General features: G+C 45.7%; 1 protein-coding gene across 3 annotated transcripts in view; it reads left to right on the plus strand.

Moving 5' to 3' along the window:
• The window catches only part of LOC139390616 (catenin alpha-1), a 234889-nt gene that overhangs the window by 43247 nt on the left and 169243 nt on the right, over positions 1-22399 (plus strand). For all 3 annotated transcript variants that reach the window (XM_071137860.1, XM_071137862.1, XM_071137863.1), the window contains one exon: positions 10210-10413. In XM_071137860.1, coding sequence (XP_070993961.1) covers positions 10210-10413 — 204 coding nt within the window. The remainder of the gene's footprint in view (positions 1-10209; positions 10414-22399) is intronic.

Genomic DNA, 22399 nt, shown 5'->3' on the forward strand with positions numbered 1-22399 from the left:
AAGAAAATCCCCGTGGAATGATGAGGAATTTAAAAGAAAGTTGAGTGGGATGAGGCCAAAGGTATGGCAAATAAGTCTGGCAGCCCAACTGGCGAACTTGCTGCAAATTTAAAGAAATCGTGTGACTTAATAAAAAATAAACTTCACTATGACACAAAGATAAATGACACGAAGAATGATAGTAAAAAGATTTGGAGCACCTTCAATACAATTTTGAGCAACAAGGCAAACTGCGCTCCATCATTCATTGAATCAGGTGGCACATTCATCACATCAGCCCACTGATATTGCCAACTACTTTAAATCCTTTTTGTTTTTCCATTGGCAAGATTAGCTAACATATCCATGACATGCCAGCAAGAAACGCTGACACTGCACATCCTAGTTTATCTGACCAAATTATGAAAGATGAGCAATTTTTGAATTCCATTAAAATAAGTGTGGAAGAGGTAAAAAAAAAAAAAAAAAGTATCAACAATGACAACCTGGATGGATAATTACTGCGGATAATAGCAGACGATATCGCCCCCTCCTATTTTCCGTATCTTCTATGTAAACCTACTAGAAAGTGTGTGCCCTCAGGCCTGGAGAGAAGCGAAAGTCATTCCCCTACCGAAGAATAGTAAAGCCCTCTTTACTGGCTCAAATAACCAATCAACCTGTTACCAACCCTTAGTAAACCTCTGGGGGGAAAAAATGAATTTGACCAGATACAATGCTATTTTACAGTAAACAAATTGCTATGATTTTTATTACAGTTGTATAGAAGGACATTCAACAAGCACAGCACTTACACAAATGACTGATTGGCTAAGATAAATTGATGCTAAGATTGTTAGACTTCAGGCTCTTGACATTATTGATCATAGTATTTAATTTTTTATTTGACCTTTTTATTTAACTAGGCAAGTCAGTTAAGAACAAAATCTTATTTACAATGACGGCATAGGAACAGTTGGTTTTCTGCCTTGTTCAGGAGCAGAACGACAGATTTTTAGCTTTTGTTAGTTCAGGGATTCGATCTAGCAACCCTTGGTTGCCAGCCCAAAGCTCTATCCACCAACGCTCTATGTCATGCTGAAACAGGAAAGGGCCTTCCCCAAGCTGTTTACACAGTTGGAAGCACAGAATTGTCTACAATGTCATTATATGCTATAACGTTAACCTCTTTCAGATAGGGGGCACAATTTTTATGTTTGGAAAAATAACGTTCCCAATGTAAACGGCTTATTTCTCAGGCCCATATGCTAGAATATGCACATAATTGACAGATTAGGAAAACACGCTAAAGTTTCCAAAACTGTCAAAATATTGTCTGAGTATAACAGAACTGATATTGCAGGTGAAACCTGAGGAAAATCAAACCACTTCCTGGCTTCTATTTTGAAAGCTCCATGTTCCATCGCCTGCCCTCGCTCCATTTAAAGGGATATTAACCGGATTCCTTTTCCTATCGCTTCCTCAATGTGTCAACAGTCTTTAGACATAGTTTCAGGCATTTATTTTGAAAAATGAGCTATAAAGATAACATTGTGTCAGGTGTTCGCATGAGTTTTGCTTGCACAACAGAGCTTGGGCAGCCATTGTTTCTCCCTCTCCTACTGAAAAAGAGACGGTGCTGGTTGATATATTATCGATTATATATTTTAAAAACAACCTGAGGATTGATTATAAAAAACGTTTGACATGTTTCTGTGGACATTACGGATACTATTTGGAATTTTCGTCTGTTGTCGTGACCGCTCGAGCCTGTAGATTTCTGAACATAACGCGCCAAACAAACGGAGGTATATTGGATATAAAAATAATCTTTATGGCACAAAAGGAACATTTATTGTGTAACTGGGAGTCTTGTGAGTGCAAACATCCGAAGATCATCAAAGATAAGCGATTAATTTTATTGCTTTTCTGATTTTCGTGATCAAGCTACTGTGATGCTAGGTGTTTTGTCTAGTCATGGATAAACTTACACAAACGCTTGGATTGCTTTCGCTGTAAAGCATATTTTCAAAATCTGACACGGCTGGAGGATTAACAAAAAGCTAAGCTATGTTTTGCTATATTGCACTTGTGATTTCATGAATATAAATATTTTTAGTAATATTATTTGAATGTGGCTCTCTGCAATTCAGCGGTTGTTGATGACAATTATCCCGCAAATAGGATGGGTAGCGTTAAGATTTCCCTTCAAGGGGCCACAGTTGGCACTATGCATTCGGGCAGTTGGCGTTCTCCTGGCTTCCACGGATTTGTCCGTCCGCCTCCCAGATGGTGAAGCGGTATTCATCACTCCATAGAACGCATTTCAACTGCTCCAAAGTCCAATGGCAACAACATTTACATTACATTACATTACATTTACATTACATTACATTACATTACATTACATTACATTTACATTACATTACATTACATTACATTACATTTACATTTACATTACATTACATTTACACCACTCCAGCCGACGCTTGGCGTTGCACATGGTGATCTTAGGCTTGTGTGTGTGTGTGTGACTGCTCATGGAAACCCATTTCATGAAGCTCCTGACACAGTTCTTGTGCTGACATTGACAACTTGCCAAAATTATAGTTTTGTTCACCTTAACAGGTAGCGTCCCACCTGGCCAACAGGTAGCGTCCCACCTGGCCAACAGGTAGCGTCCCACCTGGCCAACAGGTAGCGTCCCACCTGGCCAACAGGTAGCGTCCCACCTGGCCAACATCCAGTGAAATTGCTGAGCGCGAAATTCAAAAATACTACATCCAAATTTTTAACATTTTTGAAAATGTGTTCTACATCAAAATAAAGCTTAACTTGTTAATCCAGCCGCCGTGTCAGATTTCAAAAAAGGCTTTACAGCAAAAGCAAACCATGCGATTATCTGAGGACAGCGCCCCTCATAAAAACACATAATCATATTTCAACCAGGCAGGTGCGACACAAGTCAGAAATAACGATAAAAAAAATGCGCTTGATGATCATCTTCTGTTGGCACTAACAGTTTTAGAAACAGAGTGTTTTCTATCCACAAACCAAGTATATGCACATCCTAGCTTCTTGGCCTGAGTAACAGGCAGTTTACTTTGGGAACGCTTTTCATTCAGACGTCAAAATACTGCACCCTACCCAAGAGAAACAAGACATTTGTGTAGTGGTTGAAAAACAAGTTTTTAACTCCAACCTAAGTAAACTTCCGACTTCAACTGTATGTATTTAGAGTAGGGCCAATGGGTTCTGCATTATCATGAATTGTCATTACAACATTCTATGGCAGCTATGTTAGCTCCCCATTAGCATGACATGGCTGTAATATCACAACTGTTTGGGGTAGCTCTTGTGTTTTTGTTTTGCATATGCTATACCTGGTGTACACTGTACAATAAAAAAAAAAATGCTTACTTGCATTATATTTGCCAGGAAAAGAAGGCAATGAGAAAGTAGTGTTCTCCAACAGGTCTCCTCTGGTGGCTAGCAGGCTGGTCAGTGGCAATACCACTCCATCAGGTCTTAACCTGACTCTGGTTGATTGATGGGTCATTCTCTGGTGTCTCTCAGCCTGCAGAGAAGAAGAGGAGGAGGAGGAGTGGGGGAGGGAGCTGGGAAGGAGGAGCAGAGGTGCTGTGGTTCTACTCAGTCAGAACGGCTCAGGAGAGGAAGTGCAGCGGCTCCATAACACAGACAGATGGTGTGTGTGAGAGAGAGAGAGGCAGATACATGAAAGATGAAGAGGACACGTGAGATGAGAGCAGAAGCAGCGGGTTATTAGCATCATAACAACAACAACAGCAGCACCACTGCAGATCTTGTACATCAGTAATTTCCTGGTGACCGTACCGTTTTTTTTTTTTTTTTTTTCTCTTCTTATTTAATATCACAGCGTCTCTGCATTTTCATTCCAGACCACTTCCCCCTCTCTGGGCCAAGGTGCCTAATTTCAAGCACTGCCGAGGCAACTTTTCAGGGAGTGAGTCATAGACGAACACTGCACACCCAGAGAGAGAGAGGGAGAGAGCCTGTTGCCATGGCGACGTGGCACTCAAACGGAGGAGGTCAGACGTGGGGGGGGGCTAAGCTAATAAACCAGGAATTGTAACATCTGAATAGTTTGTTTTTAACTGGTGCTAACGGAAGGGTTTTGTTACCGGTTATGATTTATTTCTCTCACTCTGCTCTTTTATTTATCTTCTTTCTCTGGATCGACATAGAAGAACAGGCGTATCTCATGGCCAAGTAAAAACTATTTGCCCGAATTGAGAAAATGACTGGCCTGGGCCAAGATCACAGGAAAGCAAGTTGACCTGTTTTGGATAGGGGGCAGCATTTTCACGTTCGGATGAAAAGCGTGCCCAGAGTAAACTGCCTGCTACTTAGGCCCAGAAGTTAAAATAAGTATATTATTAGTAGATTTGGATAGAAAACACTCGGAAGTTTCTAAAACTGTTTGAATGATGTCTGTGAGTATAACAAAACTCATATGGCAGCCAAAAACCTGAGAAAAAATCCAACCAGGAAGTGGGAAATCTGAGGTTTGTAGTTTTTCAACCCATTGCCTTTCTAATATACAGTGTAAATGGGGTCATATTGCACTTCCTAAGGCTCCCACTAGATGTCAACAGTCTTTAGAACGTTGTTTTAGGATTCTACTGTGAAGTGGGGGCGAATGAGAGCTGTTTCAACCAGAGGTCTGGCAGAAGGCCATGAGCTGATCATGTGCGTGGCAGTGAGAGGTAGCTGCGTTCCATTGCATTTCTAAAGACAAAGGAATTCTCCAGTTTGAAACAACATTATTGAAGATTTATGTTAAAAACATCCTAAAGATTGATTCTGTACATTGTTTGACATGTTTCTATGAACTGTTATATAACTTTTTGTCTGAACTTTCGCCTGGACTTGCCTGCGCCTCGTGAGTTTGGATTTGTTTACTATACGCGCTAACCAAAGTACGAGAGGGAAAAGCAATGGCTGTCCAAACTCAGTTGCGCGAGCAAAACTCATGTGACCACTTGACGCGATGTTATCGTTCTGGCTCATTTTTCAAAATAAAAGCCTGAAACTATCAGTTCTGTTATACTCAGACAATATTTTGACAGTTTTGGAAACTTTAGAGTGTTTTCTATCCAATACTAATAATAATATGCATATATTAGCAACTGAGACTGAGGACCAGGCTGTTTACAATGGGCACCTTTTCATCCAAGCTACTCAATACTGCCCCTGCAGCCATAAGAAGTTAAGCTTTAATTTGGGGTATTGCACTTGTGAATGTAGGAAAGTTGAAATATTTATAAAAAAAAAAATTTAATTTCGCGCTCTGCCTTTTCAGCGGATGTTGTCGAATTGCTCTCGCTAAAGGGATCAAATCCCTAAGAAGTTTTAAGCGAGCAGAATTTCAATTGTTGGTGATTTTATTTTGTTTGCAGTGTGGGCCGGTACCTTTTTATATTATAGCCAGCCATGAAATCTAATTTAGACTTATTGTTTGGAAAACGATCATATAACCATCCCCGACTCAATGATGACGTGTTAAACGGCTGAAGCGCGGTCACCTGTGGCCTGATGCAGCTACACGGCTGAAGCGCGGTCACCTGTGGCCTGATGCAGCATCGCGGCTACACGGCTGAAGCGCGGTCACCTGTGGCCTGATGCAGCATCGCGGCTACACGGCTGAAGCGTGGGGTTGGCCCTCTGCATTGTTTACCCTGATGGGTGAACCATTAGCTAGATCAGACTCAATATGATATTGTTGCTTGTTTAATGTCCTAAAGAAAAATCCCTCGGGCATTAACAAAATCATGTTATTTTGGGGTATATATAAATGGTGTAATTGTGTGAATTTTACAGTGAATATGGTTTTAACCTCTCAGACTTGGAATTGTATCAACTCGCCACCCAAGGCTTTTACAGCTCTGACCCCATAACATCACACGTACCCCCCCCCCCCCCCCCCCCACCGCACACCTCCTCAGAGCAGCTCTGACCCCATAACATCACACGTACCCCCCCACCCTGTTATAAACTCAGCAAAAAAAGAAAAGTCCCTTTTTCAGGACCCTGTCTTTCAAAGAGAGTTCGTAAAAATCCAAATAACTTCACAGATCTTCATTGTAAAGGGTTTAAACACTGTTTCCCATGCTTGTTCAATGATCCATAAACAATTAATGAACATGCACCTGTGGAACGGTTGTTAAGACACTAACAGCTTACAGACGGTAGGCAATTAAGGTCAGATATTAAAACTAAGGGCATTAAAGATGTCTTTCTACTGACTCTGAAAAACACCAATAGAAATATACCCAGGGTCCCTGCTCATCTGCGTGAACGTGCCTTAGGCATGCTGCAAGGAGGCATGAGGACTGCAGATGTGGCCATGGCAATAAATTTCAATGTCCGTACTGTGAGACTCCTAAGACAGAGCTACAAGGAGACAGGACAGACGGCTGATCGTCCTCGCAGTGGCAGACCACGTGTAACAACACCTGCACAGGATCGGTACATCTGAACATCACACCTGCGGGACAGGTACAGGATGGCAACAACAACTGCCCGAGTTACACCAGAAACGCGCAATCCCTCCACCAGTGCTCAGACTGTCCGCAATAGGCTGAGAGGGACTGAGGGGTTGTAGGCCTGTTGTATGGCAGGTCCTTACCAGACATCACCGTCAACAACGTCACCTATGGGCACAGACCCACCGTTGCTGGACCAGACAGGACTGGCAAAAAGTGCTCTTCACTGACGAGTCACGGTTTTGTCTCACCAGGGGTGATGGTCGGATTCGCATTTACCGAGGCCTGTACTCTGGAGCGGGACCGAGGTGGAGGGTCCGTCATGGTCTGGGGGCGGTGTGTCACAGCATCATCGGACTGAGCTTGTTGTCATTGCAGGCAATCTCAACGCTGTGTGTTACAGGGAAGACATCCTCCTCCCTCATGAGGTACCCTTCCTGCAGGCTCATCCTGACATGATCCTCCAGCATGACAATTCAATCAGCCATACTGCTGGTTTTGTGCGTGATTTCCTGCAAGACAGGAATGTCAGTGTTCTGCCATGGCCAGCGAAGAGCTCAGATCTCAATCCCATTGAGCACGTCTGGGACCTGTTGGATCGGAGGGTGAGGACTAGGGCCGTTCCCCCCCCCCCCAGAAATGTCAGGGAACTTGCAGGTGCCTTGGTGGAAGAGTGAGGTAACATCTCACAGCAAGAACTGGCAAATCTGGTGCAGTCCGTGAGGCGGAGATGCACTGCAGTACTTAATGCAGCTGGTGGCCACACCAGATACTGACTGTTACTTTTGATTTTGACCCCCTCTTTGTTCAGGGACACATTATTCCGTTTCTGTCAGTCACATGTCTGAGGAACCTGTTCAGTTTATGTCTCAGTTGTTGAATCTTATGTTCATACAAATATTTACTCATGTTAAGTTTAACGAAAATAACTTTTTTTTTTTTTTTTTTTTTTGCGCTGAGTTGATATTCATAGACTCGTCTGGCACTGAAATTACTCCTGTCCACTCTCACTCGACAATCTGAAACCTCTTATGTTCCCCTCATATCAGTTGTTGATGTGATATAGCCTCTTTGTAACAGACTGTATTGGAAAATGACAGTTAAATGTTAAACATTTAAACTTGGTCGTGGGATAGCTGTGTTAATACAGTATTCCCTCCATTAACGATCCTATGCAATTCCCTATTGAGTCTCTGCACTAGAAACGTTACTGTACAAAAATATAATAATACCAAAATAAATATGGACGTGGTAACTATACATCCGGAGATGGGTGTTTACTCTGTCCTTGGCTCTCATACTCCACTGATTTCAAACCTCGGTCGTCCGGGAAAGGGGAGAGCATTTACAAATTCAAACCTAACAGTCCAAAAACTAAACAAATCATAATCTTGGCTCAGAATAGAGCTTGCAAAAAAAACAAAAAAAGGCTGACATTCTTGGCAATGATGAACAGGGGCTAGTTTTGTTGAGAGGTTGAAGATGGCCTGGTTTATAAGATTTGTTTCTTGAAAACATTAGCCTGCTAAAACACTGAATCCTCAACGTAATATCTTTATTAAAAGCTGCGTTGGAAAGGATTAACTACACATACTGACCAGCTCATATTATAGACAGAAACGTGCTACATGGCAGACCAATCCGAACTCATCTCTCGGCATGTCCAGCCCACTCATTATCTCAGCCAATCATGGCTAGCGGGAAGATTACTGTTATTTTCAATGACTAAACCAACAAGGCTGGTAATTTATCAATTGTATTCGTATCTACAGATGGTTGCTCTCTTTTCTGTGGCAAACCAACTAGGCTTGTAATTTAGCAATTTTGTTAGTATTTACAGATGTAAGCGTATAAATAGGCTGCTATTTATAGTATGGTATGTAAGGACTATATTGACATCTGCTGATGTAAAAAGTGCTTTATAAAGCATTTGATTTCCATTTAAAATGGATATATATAATGACTTGTTTTAGGAAACTAGGCGTATGTTGCGGGTCAGTACTTCACAGGAGAGACGTTTGAACGTGAACTTTTTTGAGCTTGCCAACACAATCTGGTTGGTCAGCAACCTGCACATTCATGCAAGCCAGTAATGTCATGAGTTGGGATTATGTTTCATTGTTTACCTAGCTAGCTAGTCACGTCTTCACGAGAGACACCACTATGCAAGTAAACATTTCAATAGAATGTCACTACGACAACTATTGATAGCTAGTACATTTGCTCTGGCTATGTCTGTCTTTCTACTCCGGGTAAAATGATCAGTGCCTTCAGAAGTCTCATTTCATCGGGGCATGGACTCTACAAAAAAAGCTTAAAAATCCTTCTTTAACCGGTCTCCTCTGGGTCACTCGGTGGTCGGGAGCCCCAGGGTCACTCGGTGGTCGGGAGCCCCAGGGTCACTCGGTGGTCGGGAGCCCCAGGGTCACTCGGTGGTCGGGAGCCCCAGGGTCACTCGGTGGTCGGGAGCCCCAGGGTCACTCGGTGGTCGGGAGCCCCAGGGTCACTCGGTGGTCGGGAGCCCCAGGGTCACTCGGTGGTCGGGAGCCCCAGGGTCACTCGGTGGTCGGGAGCCCCAGGGTCACTCGGTGGTCGGGAGCCCCAGGGTCACTCGGTGGTCGGGAGCCCCAGGGTCACTCGGTGGTCGGGAGCCCTAGATTGCACCATATAAATAGTTCCACTGCTTTTTAATTTTAAATGTTATTCTTCCCCTCTAATCAGGGATTGGTTTAGACATGGGACACACAGGGGATGCAGTTCAGGTAGAACAGAACAGCAGCAGTACTTGTGACCTCCAGGGTAGGATGGGACATAGCGAGGTGAAAACTCAACCCATCCACCACAGTAGCTGTTTTGTAGTTGTCTTCTCCATGTCAGACAGATGTGACCTCTCTCTCTCTCTCTCTCTCTCTCTCTCTCTCTCTCTCTCTCTCTCGCGCTCTCTCGCTCTCTCGCTCTCTCGCTCTCTCGCTCTCTCGCTCTCTCGCTCTCTCGCTCTCTCGCTCTCTCGCTCTCTCGCTCTCTCGCTCTCTCGCTCTCTCTCTCTCTCTCTCTCTCTCTCTCTCTCTCTGTGTCTCTCTGTCTCTCTGTCTCTCTGTCTCTCTGTCTCTCTGTCTCTCTCTCTCTCTCTCTCTCTGTGTCTGTCTCTCTGTCTCTCTCTCTCTGTGTCTCTGTCTCTCTCTCTGTGTCTCTCTGTCTCTCTCTCTCTCTCTCTCTCTGTCTCTCTCTCTCTCTCTGTCTCTCTGTCTCTCTCTCTGTCTCTGTCTCTCTGTCTCTCTCTCTGTCTCTGTCTCTCTCGGTCTCTCTTGGTCTTGGTCTGTGAGGCTTCTGGGTCTTTGAAAAGACAGTTAGGTCTGTCCTCTCTCGCCCATCTCGTCTTTCTCGCTCGCTCTGTTTTCTAACTCTCGCCCTCTGTCTCTCTCGCCCTCTCTGTCTCTCTCGCCCTCTCTGTCTCTCTCGCCCTCTCTGTCTCTCTCGCCCTCTCTGTCTCTCTCGCCCTCTCTGTCTCTCTCGCCCTCTCTGTCTCTCTCGCCCTCTCTGTCTCTCTCGCCCTCTCTGTCTCTCTCGCCCTCTCTGTCTCTCTCGCCCTCTCTGTCTCTCTCGCCCTCTCTGTCTCTCTCGCCCTCTTTCTGTCTCTCTCGCCCATCTCGTCTTTCTCTCTCGCGCTGTTTTCTAACTCTCGCTCTGTTTTCTAACTCAACAGAAGCAGATCATCGTGGACCCCCTGGCGTTTAGCGAGGAGCGTTTCCGCCCGTCTCTGGAGGAGCGCTTGGAGAGCATCATCAGTGGCGCCGCCCTCATGGCCGACTCGTCCTGTACCCGCGACGACCGGCGCGAGCGCATCGTGGCCGAGTGCAACTCTGTCCGTCAGGCTCTGCAGGACCTGCTGTCTGAGTACATGGGCAATGTAAGTCTCTTCTTCTCTCCGTTCTGATACTAACTCACTACATAGACAGGTAGAGGAGTCTCCTCTCTTGCTCTTCCTTCATCTTCTCTATCTCTAGTCCTCTACCCATCTCTCCCCTCGAGGCAATGTACCAGTAATCAAATTCACACACAGTTGCTCTTTCACCTCTCCTCCATCTCTCAATTCAACATATGTTTACATTTCCAAAGCAAGTGAATGAGATCGTAAACAAAAATAAAATAAACAAACCATTAAACTCACAAAAGCTCTGAAGGAAAAGACATTGTTGTAACGATGTACAAAAGGGAAAATAAATTAACATAAATATTGGTTGTATTTACGACCACTGGTTGCCCTTGTGGCAACAGGTCACAAGTCTTGCTGCAGTGATGTCACACTGTGGTATTTCACCCAGTAGATATGGGAGTTTATCAAAATTGGATTTGTTTTATCAATAAATATATATTTTTTTGTTTGTTTTTGTTTTGCTTTGGATCTGTGTAATGTGAGGGAAATATGTGTCTCTCTGGTCATACGTTTGAACAGAAGGTTAGGAAGTGCAGCTCAGTTTCCACCTCATTTTGTGGGCAGTGGGCACATAGCCTGTCTTCTCTTGAGAGCCAGGTCTGTCTACGGCGGCCTTTCTCAATAGCAAGGCTATGCTCACTGAGTCGGTACATAGTCAAAGCTTTGAGTCGGTCACAGTGGTCAGGTATTCTGCCACTGTACTCTCTGTTTAGGGCCAAATAGCATTCTAGTTTACTCTGTTTTGTTAATTCTTTCCAATGTGTCAAGTAATTATCTTTTTGTTTTCTCATGATTTGGTTGGGTCTAATTGTGCTGCTGTTCTGGGGCTCTGTTGGTTGTGTTTGTGAACAGAGCCCCAGGACCAGCTTGCTTAGTTAGGGGACTCTTCTCCAGGTTCATCTCTCTGTAGGTGATGGCTTTGTTATGGAAGGTTTGGGAATCGCTTCCTTTTAGGTGGTTGTAGAATTTAACGGCTCTTTTCTGGATTTGGATAATTAGCGGGTTATCGGCCTAATTCTGCTCTACATGTATAACACCAAATAATACGTTGTAAACTGTCATGTTCAAAACATGTTGAGGGATCCCTAGTAAATACAAGTGCTACACCTACCTGATAGACAGGTGGAATGAAAACCCATGGAATCAGAATCCGTTATCTTTAAACCATCTCCACCAGCATTCTGGAACACAACCTTCCAGAACCCTTAGAGATTATCAGACATTCCTTTCTCAACTCTTCTACCCCTTAACCAGCCAAACACACAAGCCAGCATAAATGCACTAAACAATGTTGATATCAGAGACCATGTTTTTGTCTAAGAAAACACTAAATTAACCCAATCTAGGCTAGGACTAAAATGGTGTATTTATCATTCTGGGAGAATAATGGGGTCTATTGAATGATTAATAGATTTCAGGAGGCCAATTTATTGTGAGGCCAAGAATTTCTTGTTCGCTAATCGCTTGATAAATGCTTCTACATGTTTGTATAGGAAAAAGAGGAAATGTGTTCATGTCTGTGTGACACTGGCCTGGGATGGGGAGGAGACCTGAGAACATAGGGAGAGAGAAACATTGTGGCACCTGACCACATGACTGAACAGTAGTCCAGGTGTGACAAAACTAGCACCTGTAGGACCTGCCTTGTTGGTAGTGTTGTTAAGAAGGTAGAAACTAGGGCCTGTAGGACCTGCCTTGTTGATAGTGCTGTTAAGAAGGTAGAAACTGGGGCCTGTAGGAGTAGCGCTTTATTATGGACAGACTTCTCCCCATCTTAGCTACTGTTGTATCAATATGTTTTGACCCATGACAGTTTACACTCTAGGGTTATTCCAACCTGTTTCAATGCTATAGCCTACAAAGAAATACATTGTTATGCATTTGGGAGTGCATCACACTAGGCTGGCAGGAAAATAAGTGCTCAGCATTTTAAAACATTTCATTGTATTAATTCATTAGTCTATGAATTGAGTATGTAAGCTTTGACTTAGAATTAAATTAAACAAAATGCCTTAGGTTTGAATTCACTTTTAGAAACACAGGTTTTGCAATAGTCTATGGCTTCAGGCTCATGTGACGGTGTCTGGAGAGCAGGCCAGCAGTGGAGACGGCCCTCTCGGCACGGTGTCTGGAGAGCAGGCCAGCAGTGGAGACGGCCCTCTCGGCACGGTGTCTGGAGAGCAGGCCCTCTCGGCACGGTGTCTGGAGAGCAGGCCCTCTCGGCACGGTGTATGGAGAGCAGGCCCTCTCGGCACGGTGTCTGGAGAGCAGGCCAGCAGCGGAGCAGGCCCTCTCGGCACGGTGTCTGGAGAGCAGGCCAGCAGCGGAGCAGGCCCTCTCGGCACGGTGTCTGGAGAGCAGGCCAGCAGAGGAGCAGGCCCTCTCGGCACGGTGTATGGAGAGCAGGCCCTCTCGGCACGGTGTCTGGAGAGCAGGCCAGCAGCGGAGCAGGCCCTCTCGGCACGGTGTCTGGAGAGCAGGCCAGCAGCGGAGCAGGCCCTCTCGGCACGGTGTCTGGAGAGCAGGCCCTCTCGGCACGATGTCTGGAGAGCAGGCCCTCTCGGCACGGTGTCTGGAGAGCAGGCCCTCTCGGCACGGTGTATGGAGAGCAGGCCCTCTCGGCACGGTGTCTGGAGAGCAGGCCAGCAGCGGAGCAGGCCCTCTCGGCACGGTGTCTGGAGAGCAGGCCAGCAGCGGAGCAGGCCCTCTCGGCACGGTGTCTGGAGAGCAGGCCAGCAGAGGAGCAGGCCCTCTCGGCATGGTGTCTGGAGAGCAGGCCAGCAGAGGAGCAGGCCCTCTCGGCACGGTGTCTGGAGAGCAGGCCAGCAGCGGAGGTTATTTCTTATTTTAATTTAAGTGGGCCTTAAGGTTTTGTCAAAATGACCTCTCAAGGAGTTTTATGTTTTGATATGGTTATGTCAGGCCTATTGGAACCAGATCAATGCTAACCTAATAGATGACACACTTAGCTAGCTACCCACCTCGTTCCTTTCTGTTAGCATGTGCACGTAGTGTATATATATATGTCTTTTCAGATTCCACAATGATTCTGTAGTTGTGAACACTAAATCGCTCCACTCAGTCTTGGTCCTCTTCTTTGTAAATCACTTTGATTTAGCAGCTGTATATTTGATCAGTTTCTTTATGAAAATATTTAGGGAACTCCCTGACAGTAGCTTTAGCAAGGGGCTATGGCAGCACACAAGTAGCTTACAGATGCATGCTGGGCTAGGTCATGCCCTGAAATCGTGAAGTGAGCGATACTGAAGCGACATTGACGCTCCAGCCTTTAGGAAACTTGCTCTGTGCTCCAGTCAAATTGGGGAAGCTCCGCTCCAGCTCCGTCACATACTCTGGTCTAGACTTTTTATGTCACTGCGAGTCTCTAAATTGTAATGCACGGAGAACCTTTTCCTGAGTTCCAACAGTTTGCTGTCTGGAGAAAGTTCGGCCTTATCAGGAGTGACGTTACCCTAGTGTCTGATGTTCCCATGTAACCCAGGTAGGATCTCTCTCTCTCTCTCTCTCTCTGCGAATCGTTTTTAAATACAGTGGTGGTGTATTTCCATAATGAGAAGGTAGAAAGTTGTCTGTCTGGCTGCTGTAGCTCCGAGGGAACAACTAAAGATCTGGAAAGACCCGACTGTTGTGGCAGAGCGACTTTGTTCACTCGATATGAGCTGTTCACAAGTCAATCGCTAGTTGCCGGGTCTCCACTGTGCCCTTCGGAAGCCTTGTTATCGAGTGGGCATCCCTAGTTACCTAGCAACAAATCACTGCTACGTCACCCTTTCAATACTCAGAATATATCAAGAAATCACATTTTTTTTAAAGTTTAATTTCGTAGTCTTAGTGGTGATATTTCACATCTCGATCTACATCTACCTTTTTTTAATTTTTTGAAGTTTGATCATGTTCACAAAAACATTTAACTTGCTAGCTGAGCCTGAGCCAGTCACTTCATATGAAACGTTAGAGAAGCTAACAAACCAACCAGCTGGTGCAACACAATGCTCCTTCTGTAAGCTAGCTACTTAGCTAGCTACTGTAGAAACCTAATTTTATCCCAATGAACACGTTTTAATGAAGCAGCTTCCGAGTCGGTACATTATCGAGTCTGCTGTTGCGTGTTCAGCTCACCCAACGTTACAACGTAAGTGATTGGTGCTACTGAAGTCCGGACTGACTGCTGCGAACACGTCTACAACTCTTTATCAGCGGGCGGTCAAACTAGCCTAACGTGACGAGCTACATGATGTATTTCAGTGCAGTGTCCCGACATCCTTAGGTAACGCTAGCCACAATGCCATCCCTGTGTTTGTCAGTGAAGCTAGCTAGCAGGCTACACCAGGCTAAAACCCAGCTGACTGAAATCACTGGGCGACCGATATACACGGAGTATACAGAACATTAAGAGGATGACACTGACCAGGTGAAAGATATGATCCCTTATTGATGTCACTTGTTAAAGCCACGTCAATCAATGTAGATAAAGGGGAGGAGACAGGTTACATTCCTTAACACCGTTCAGAATGTGAATGGGCAAGACAAAAGATTGAAGTGCCTTTTATTACCGAGGTACGGTGTTCCTAATGTTTAGTGTACTTGCGCATATTTATTGCAGGAGTAGTTGTTTTTTTTACAACTTTATCACTGTCTGTCTGATTACGTGTCTGCCCCATTTTGCCCTTGCTTCATAATGAGTGTGTCAGACTATAAGACCTGTTGCGGTAAGAGCCGAGGCACGCAAACGGCTTTAGAATTTTTGAATATTGACAAGTGGCAGTTGGGATGTTGAGTGTGTGTGTGTGTGTGTGTGTGTGTGTGTAGTGTCAATATAAATTTAGGCTAAAACACTTTGCAGGCTTGAGTGATCACTATCGAACACAACAGCAAGGGGCCACTCGATAAAGGGCTTAAAGACTACACAGCCACTGTGAAATCACTGTGAAGAGCCCTTCAGGGGCCAAGTGTATGGTTTTGAGATTCAGGCGATGTCTGTCAACCGCTCTGACACTCTCTCTACCATCTTTGTTCTATTTTTCTGGTGTTTGTTGCTGCTTGGGCTTTTCGACCGTTTTGGTTCAGATGTTAAATAAGCACGTTTGGGATGCTCTGGATCGCCGTGTACGACAGTGTGTTCCAGTTGGCGCCCATATCCAAATGGTGACTGGTTTTCTCATCCATGCCCCTATTTATTTATTTTTTTTGACGGTGTTTGTGACCAACACATACGGATCTGTATTCCCAGTCATGTGAAATCCATAGATTAGGGCCTAATGAATTTATTTCAATTGACTGATTTCCATATATGAAATGTAATTCAGTAAAATCTTAGACATTTTTGAATGTTACTTTTACATGTTTGTTTAGTCTATGTGTGTAATTTTTTTTCTGGTTTTAGTCATTTTAAGTTTACAATGAAAGCGTTTCTCCAACCCAACAAGTAATTGAAAAGTTTTTACACTGTTTGGACTAAGGCGACCCGAGAGAGAAAATAAACTCAAGGGCAGAAAAATCCTTGTTTTTACGAAAAGGCCTTTGATAACAGTCCTCCTTTCGCTGTTACAAATGACGTTGGATGTCTAGTGTCTCCTCTCTGCTCCAACCAGACGGTCATGTCTTCTCTCCTCTCTGCTCCAACCAGAGTATCATGTCATCTCCTCTCTGCTCCAACCAGAGTATCATGTCATCTCCTCTCCTCTCTGCTCCAACCAGAGTATCATGTCATCTCCTCTCCTCTCTGCTCCAACCAGACGGTCATGTCTCCTCTCCTCTCTGCTCCAACCAGAGTATCATGTCTTCTCCTCTCCTCTCTGCTCCAACCAGAGTATCACGTCTTCTCCTCTCCGACCAGACGGTCACGTCTTGGACACATTGATGATTTGAATACTCTTTACTTCATTAAAGAAATCAGTCAATCTCACCCCCAGTTAGGGATATTAGAGTTTGTTTTCATGGTCGCCTTTACACCTGCTGCAGTCACTGTGTAGTGTATCCTGATGTTTGTCTGGAGTCTACGTCACTCAGTCCTGGGTCTGGCTCTGCATCCACAGCCACAGTTAGCCACTGTCCTCATATGGGTCTGGCTCTGTAGCCATCCAGACAGTTAGCCACCGTCCTCCTATGGGTCTGGCTCTGCATCCACAGCCACAGTTAGCCACCGTCCTCCTATGGGTCTGGCTCTGCATCCACAGCCACAGTTAGCCACCGTCCTCCTATGGGTCTGGCTCTACAGCCATCCAGACAGTTAGCCACCGTCCTCCTATGGGTCTGGCTCTGTAGCCATCCAGACAGTTAGCCACCGTCCTCCTATGGGTCTGGCTCTGCATCCACAGCCACAGTTAGCCACTGTCCTCCTATGGGTCTGGCTCTGCATCCACAGCCACAGTTATCCACCGTCCTCCTATGGGTCTGCATCCACAGCCACAGTTAGCCACTGTCCTCCTATGGGTCTGGCTCTGCATCCACAGCCACAGTTAGCCACCGTCCTCCTATGGGTCTGGCTCTACAGCCATCCAGACAGTTAGCCACCGTCCTCCTATGGGTCTGGCTCTACAGCCACAGTTAGCCAACTTCCTCCTATGGGTCTGGCTCTGAAGCCATCCAGACAGTTAGCCACTGTCCTCCTATGGGTCTGGCTCTACAGCCATCCAGACAGTTAGCCACCGTCCTCCTATGGGTCTGGCTCTGAAGCCATCCAGACAGTTAGCCACTGTCCTCCTATGGGTCTGGCTCTACAGCCATCCAGACAGTTAGCCACCGTCCTCCTATGGGTCTGGCTCTGAAGCCATCCAGACAGTTAGCCACTGTCCTCCTATGGGTCTGGCTCTACAGCCATCCAGACAGTTAGCCACTGTCCTCCTATGGGTCTGGCTCTACAGCCATCCAGACAGTTAGCCACTGTCCTCCTATGGGTCTGGCTCTGCATCCACAGCCACAGTTAGCCACCGTCCTCCTATGGGTCTGGCTCTGCATCCACAGCCACAGTTAGCCACCGTCCTCCTATGGGTCTGGCTCTGCATCCACAGCCACAGTTAGCCACCGTCCTCCTATGGGTCTGGCTCTACAGCCATCCAGACAGTTAGCCACCGTCCTCCCCCCGTCTCCCGTTCCTTAGTGCTAGCTACTGTCACTGGATCACCATTCGACTGATGCCATAATCAAGACAGAAATATATGATGGATAAAGATGACAAAGGTAGCAAGAGAATGAAAGACTAGGTCAATGGGCTCAATAGATATTACCTTTCACCAGGCTGGAATGATTGAATCAATGTGAGCTGAGTGATGTGTGATAGCCTCGTATGACCTTTATTTATTTTAAAAAGTCGTGCTCCTGAATGGTCCTTGTGTCTGTAATGGGAGCAGGGAATTGGCCCCCGGCCGTAGCTCAGCCTATCACTTACTTGACCGTCTCACCAGGGAGGACGGAAAGGAACCTAAAGGGGGGGTTCCCCTCTTCATAGCTGCCCTTCAGTCTCATCTTGTGCCCTTCTCCCTGTCCATCATACACGACCGTGGGTGAGTCCTACACGGCGCCATGCTCCCTTTATAGAGGACTATAGCCTGTATGGGAGTAGGGTTCTATTTGGGACACATCCTATGATCGCATGGTACATGCTAATCTGATTGGACAGTGGCAATTACCTGTTCTGTGGCGCAGTTCAGATTTGTATTCTAATTGTATCCTGAATGAATGATGCCAAACCATATGTACAGTGCCGTGCGAAAGTTTTCGGCCCCCTTGAACTTTGCGACCTTTTGCCACATTTCAGGCTTCAAACATAAAGATATAAAACTGTATTTTTTTGTGAAGAATCAACAACAAGTGGAACACAATCATGAAGTGGAACGACATTTATTAGATATTTCAAACTTTTTTTAACAAATCAAAAACTGAGAAATTGGGCCGTGCAAAATTATTCAGCCCCTTTACTTTCAGTGCAGCAAACTCTCTCCAGAAGTTCAGTGAGGATCTCTGAATGATCCAATGTTGACCTAAATGACTAATGATGATAAATACAATCCACCTGTGTGTAATCAAGTCTCCGTATAAATGCACCTGCACTGTGATAGTCTCAGAGGTCCGTTAAAAGCGCAGAGAGCATCATGAAGAACAAGGAACACACCAGGCAGGTCCGAGATACTGTTGTGAAGAAGTTTAAAGCCGGATTTGGATACAAAAAGATTTCCCAAGCTTTAAACATCCCAAGGAGCACTGTGCAAGCGATAATATTGAAATGGAAGGAGTATCAGACCACTGCAAATCTACCAAGACCTGGCCGTCCCTCTAAACTTTCAGCTCATACAAGGAGAAGACTGATCAGAGATGCAGCCAAGAGGCCCATGATCACTCTGGATGAACTGAGATCTACAGCTGAGGTGGGAGACTCTGTCCATAGGACAACAATCAGTCGTATATTGCACAAATCTGGCCTTTATGGAAGAGTGGCAAGAAGAAAGCCATTTCTTAAAGATATCCATAAAAAGTGTTGTTTAAAGTTTGCCACAAGCCACCTGGGAGACACACCAAACATGTGGAAGAAGGTGCTCTGGTCAGATGAAACCAAAATTGAACTTTTTGGCAACAATGCAAAACGTTATGTTTGGCGTAAAAGCAACACAGCTGAACACACCATCCCCACTGTCAAACATGGTGGTGGCAGCATCATGGTTTGGGCCTGCTTTTCTTCAGCAGGGACAGGGAAGATGGTTAAAATTGATGGGAAGATGGATGGTGCCAAATACAGGACCATTCTGGAAGAAAACCTGATGTAGTCTGCAAAAGACCTGAGACTGGGACGGAGATTTGTCTTCCAACAAGACAATGATCCAAAACATAAAGCAAAATCTACAATGGAATGGTTCAAAAATAAACATATCCAGGTGTTAGAATGGCCAAGTCAAAGTCCAGACCTGAATCCAATCGAGAATCTGTGGAAAGAACTGAAAACTGCTGTTCACAAATGCTCTCCATCCGACCTCACTGAGCTCGAGCTGTTTTGCAAGGAGGAATGGGAAAAAATGTCAGTCTCTCGTTGTGCAAAACTGATAGAGACATACCCCAAGCGACTTACAGCTGTAATCGCAGCAAAAGGTGGCGCTACAAAGTATTAACTTAAGGGGGCTGAATAATTTTGCACGCCCCATTTTTCAGTTTTTGATTTGTTAAAGTTTGAAATATCCAATAAATGTCATTCCACTTCATGATTGTGTCCCACTTGTTGTTGATTCTTCACAAAAAAATACAGTTTTATATCTTTATGTTTGAAGCCTGAAATGTGGCAAAAGGTCGCAAAGTTCAAGGGGGCCGAATACTTTCGCAAGGCACTGTAACTTGAAGGTGTCTTGTCGACATTCCTTCTTTATACAGACATGTCTTTTCCCTGTCTCCCTACGTCTGTCACCGTGTTGCTCAGGCAGCGACGCAGGGCTCTGACATATTATTTCAGGGCCATAGTCACCCAATCCAAAGCAACGACTCGGACTCCTTTTTTCAAAACAACTTTTCCCCTTCACTGGTCCTCCGTCCCCCTCCGTCCCCTCCGTCCCCCTCCGTCCCCTCCGTCCCCCTCCCTCCCCTCCGTCCCCCTCCCTCCCCTCCCTCCCCTCCGTCCCCCTCCGTCCCCTCCCTCCCCTCCGTCCCCCTGCACGTCTCTGTGGAACACGTGTCTTTAGAATATTGAGGCCGTCATCCATTGCGATGGAGAGCAGATCTGATTGGCTGCTCAACGGGTCTGATGAAGGAAACCAGCGGGGACGAGCAGTGTATTCAGACCCCTTCAGTTCCCCATTTTGTTACATTTTAAAATTAGGCTAAATGTATTAAATAACATTTCCTCATCAATATTCCCCATAATCACAATGAAAACAGGTTTTCATTAATGTTTATATTAAAAATAAAAAAATAGCGTATTTAAATAAGTATTCAGACCCTTTGCTATGTGAAAAAAACTAAATGTTTCTGCATCATTGATGGTCCCCAAGAACACAGTGGCCTCCATCATTCTTAAATGGAAGAAGTTTGGAACCTCCAACACTCTTCCTAGAGCTGACCGCCCGGCCAAACTGAGCAATCGGGGGAGAAGGGCCTTGGTTAGGGAGGTGACCAAGAATCCAATGGTCATTCTGACAGAGCTATAGAGTTCCTTTGTGGAGATGGAAGAACCTTCCAGAAAGGCAACCATCTCTGCAGCACTCCACCAATCATGCCTTAATGGTAGAGTGGCCAGATGGAAGCCACTCCTCAGTAAAAGGCAAATGACTGCCCGCTTGGAGTTTGCCTAAAGGCACCTAAAGAATCTCAGACCCTGAGAAACAAGTTTATCTGATCTGATGAAACCAAGATTGAACTCTTTGCCCTGAATGCCCAAGTGTCACATCTGGAGGAAAATTGGCATTGTTTTTAAGCGGAAGAGACTGGGTGACTAGTCTGGATCGAGGGAAAGATTAACTGAGAAAAGTACAGGGATCCTTAATGAAAACCTGCTCAGGACCTCAGCCTGGGGCAAAGGTTAACCTTACAACAGGACAACGACCCAAAGTGCACAGCCAATGCAGAATTGGCTTCAGGACAAGTCTCTGAATGTCCTTGAGTGGCCTAGCCAGAGCCCGGACTTGAACCCCGATCAAACATCTCTAGAGAGACCTAAAACTAGCTGTGCAGCGACACTCCCCATCCAACCTGACAGAGCTTGAGAGGATCTGCAGAGAAGAATGGGAGAAACTCCCTTAACTACAGCTGTGACAAGCTTGTAGCGTCGTACTGAAGAAGACTTGAGGATGTAATTGCTGCCAAAGGTGCTTCAACAAAGTCCTTAGTAAAGAGTCTGAAATACTGATGGCAATGTGTTATTTATTTTTAATACATTTTGATAAAATGTCTTAATTGTGTTTTTGCTTTGTCATAATGGATATTGTGTGTAGATTGATGTGGGGGGAGGGAGGGAGGGGGGGACGGGGACAATGTGTAATAAATGTTGGAATACACATTTTTTTTCTCCACATTTTGTTACATTACAGCCTTAAAATGTATTAATTTGTTCTCCACCCCCACATCAATCTAAACACAATACCCCATAATGATAAAGCAAAAACAAGTTGGGACATTTTTAAGCAAACGTATTAAAAATAAATGGAAATATCACACAAGGGTCTGTTTTCTTCCTGAATTCACTGTGTCCTCCTCTCACTGGGGGGGGGGGTAGCCTGTTTGGAGACACAGATAGGCTGCCATTTTTAAAGCAGGGAACTGGAGGCTGTCATCATCACAGCTGAGGCTGGCTGGCTGGACTTCTATCCACTACTTTTCTTTCTCACTTTCCCTCCCTCATTCATGGCTCCCACCCACTCCCCTGTCCTCCCACTACCCCTTCACCCCTCATACCCTCTCCCACCCACTCCCCTGTCCTCCCACTACCCCTTCACCCCTCATAACCTCCCCCACCATCTCCCCTATCCTCCCACTACCCCTTCACCCCTCATACCCTCTCCCACCCACTCCCCTGTCCTCCCACTACCCCTTCACCCCTCATACCCTCTCCCACCCACTCCCCTGTCCTCCCACTACCCACTTCACCCCTCATACCCTCTCCCACCCACTCCCCTGTCCTCCCACTACCCCACTACCCCTTCACCCCTCATACCCTCTCCCACCCACTCCCCTGTCCTCCCACTACCCCTTCACCCCTCATACCCTCTCCCACCCACTCCCCTGTCCTCCCACTACCCCTTCACCCCTCATACCCTCTCCCACCCACTCCCCTGTCCTCCCACTACCCACTTCACCCCTCATACCCTCTCCCACCCACTCCCCTGTCCTCCCACTACCCCACTACCCCTTCACCCCTCATACCCTCTCCCACCCACTCCCCTGTCCTCCCACTACCCACTTCACCCCTCATACCCTCTCCCACCCACTCCCCTGTCCTCCCACTACCCCACTACCCCTTCACCCC

The sequence above is a fragment of the Oncorhynchus clarkii genome, chromosome 31, assembly GCF_045791955.1.
Source record: "Oncorhynchus clarkii lewisi isolate Uvic-CL-2024 chromosome 31, UVic_Ocla_1.0, whole genome shotgun sequence".
Taxonomy (NCBI): Eukaryota; Metazoa; Chordata; class Actinopteri; order Salmoniformes; family Salmonidae; genus Oncorhynchus; species Oncorhynchus clarkii.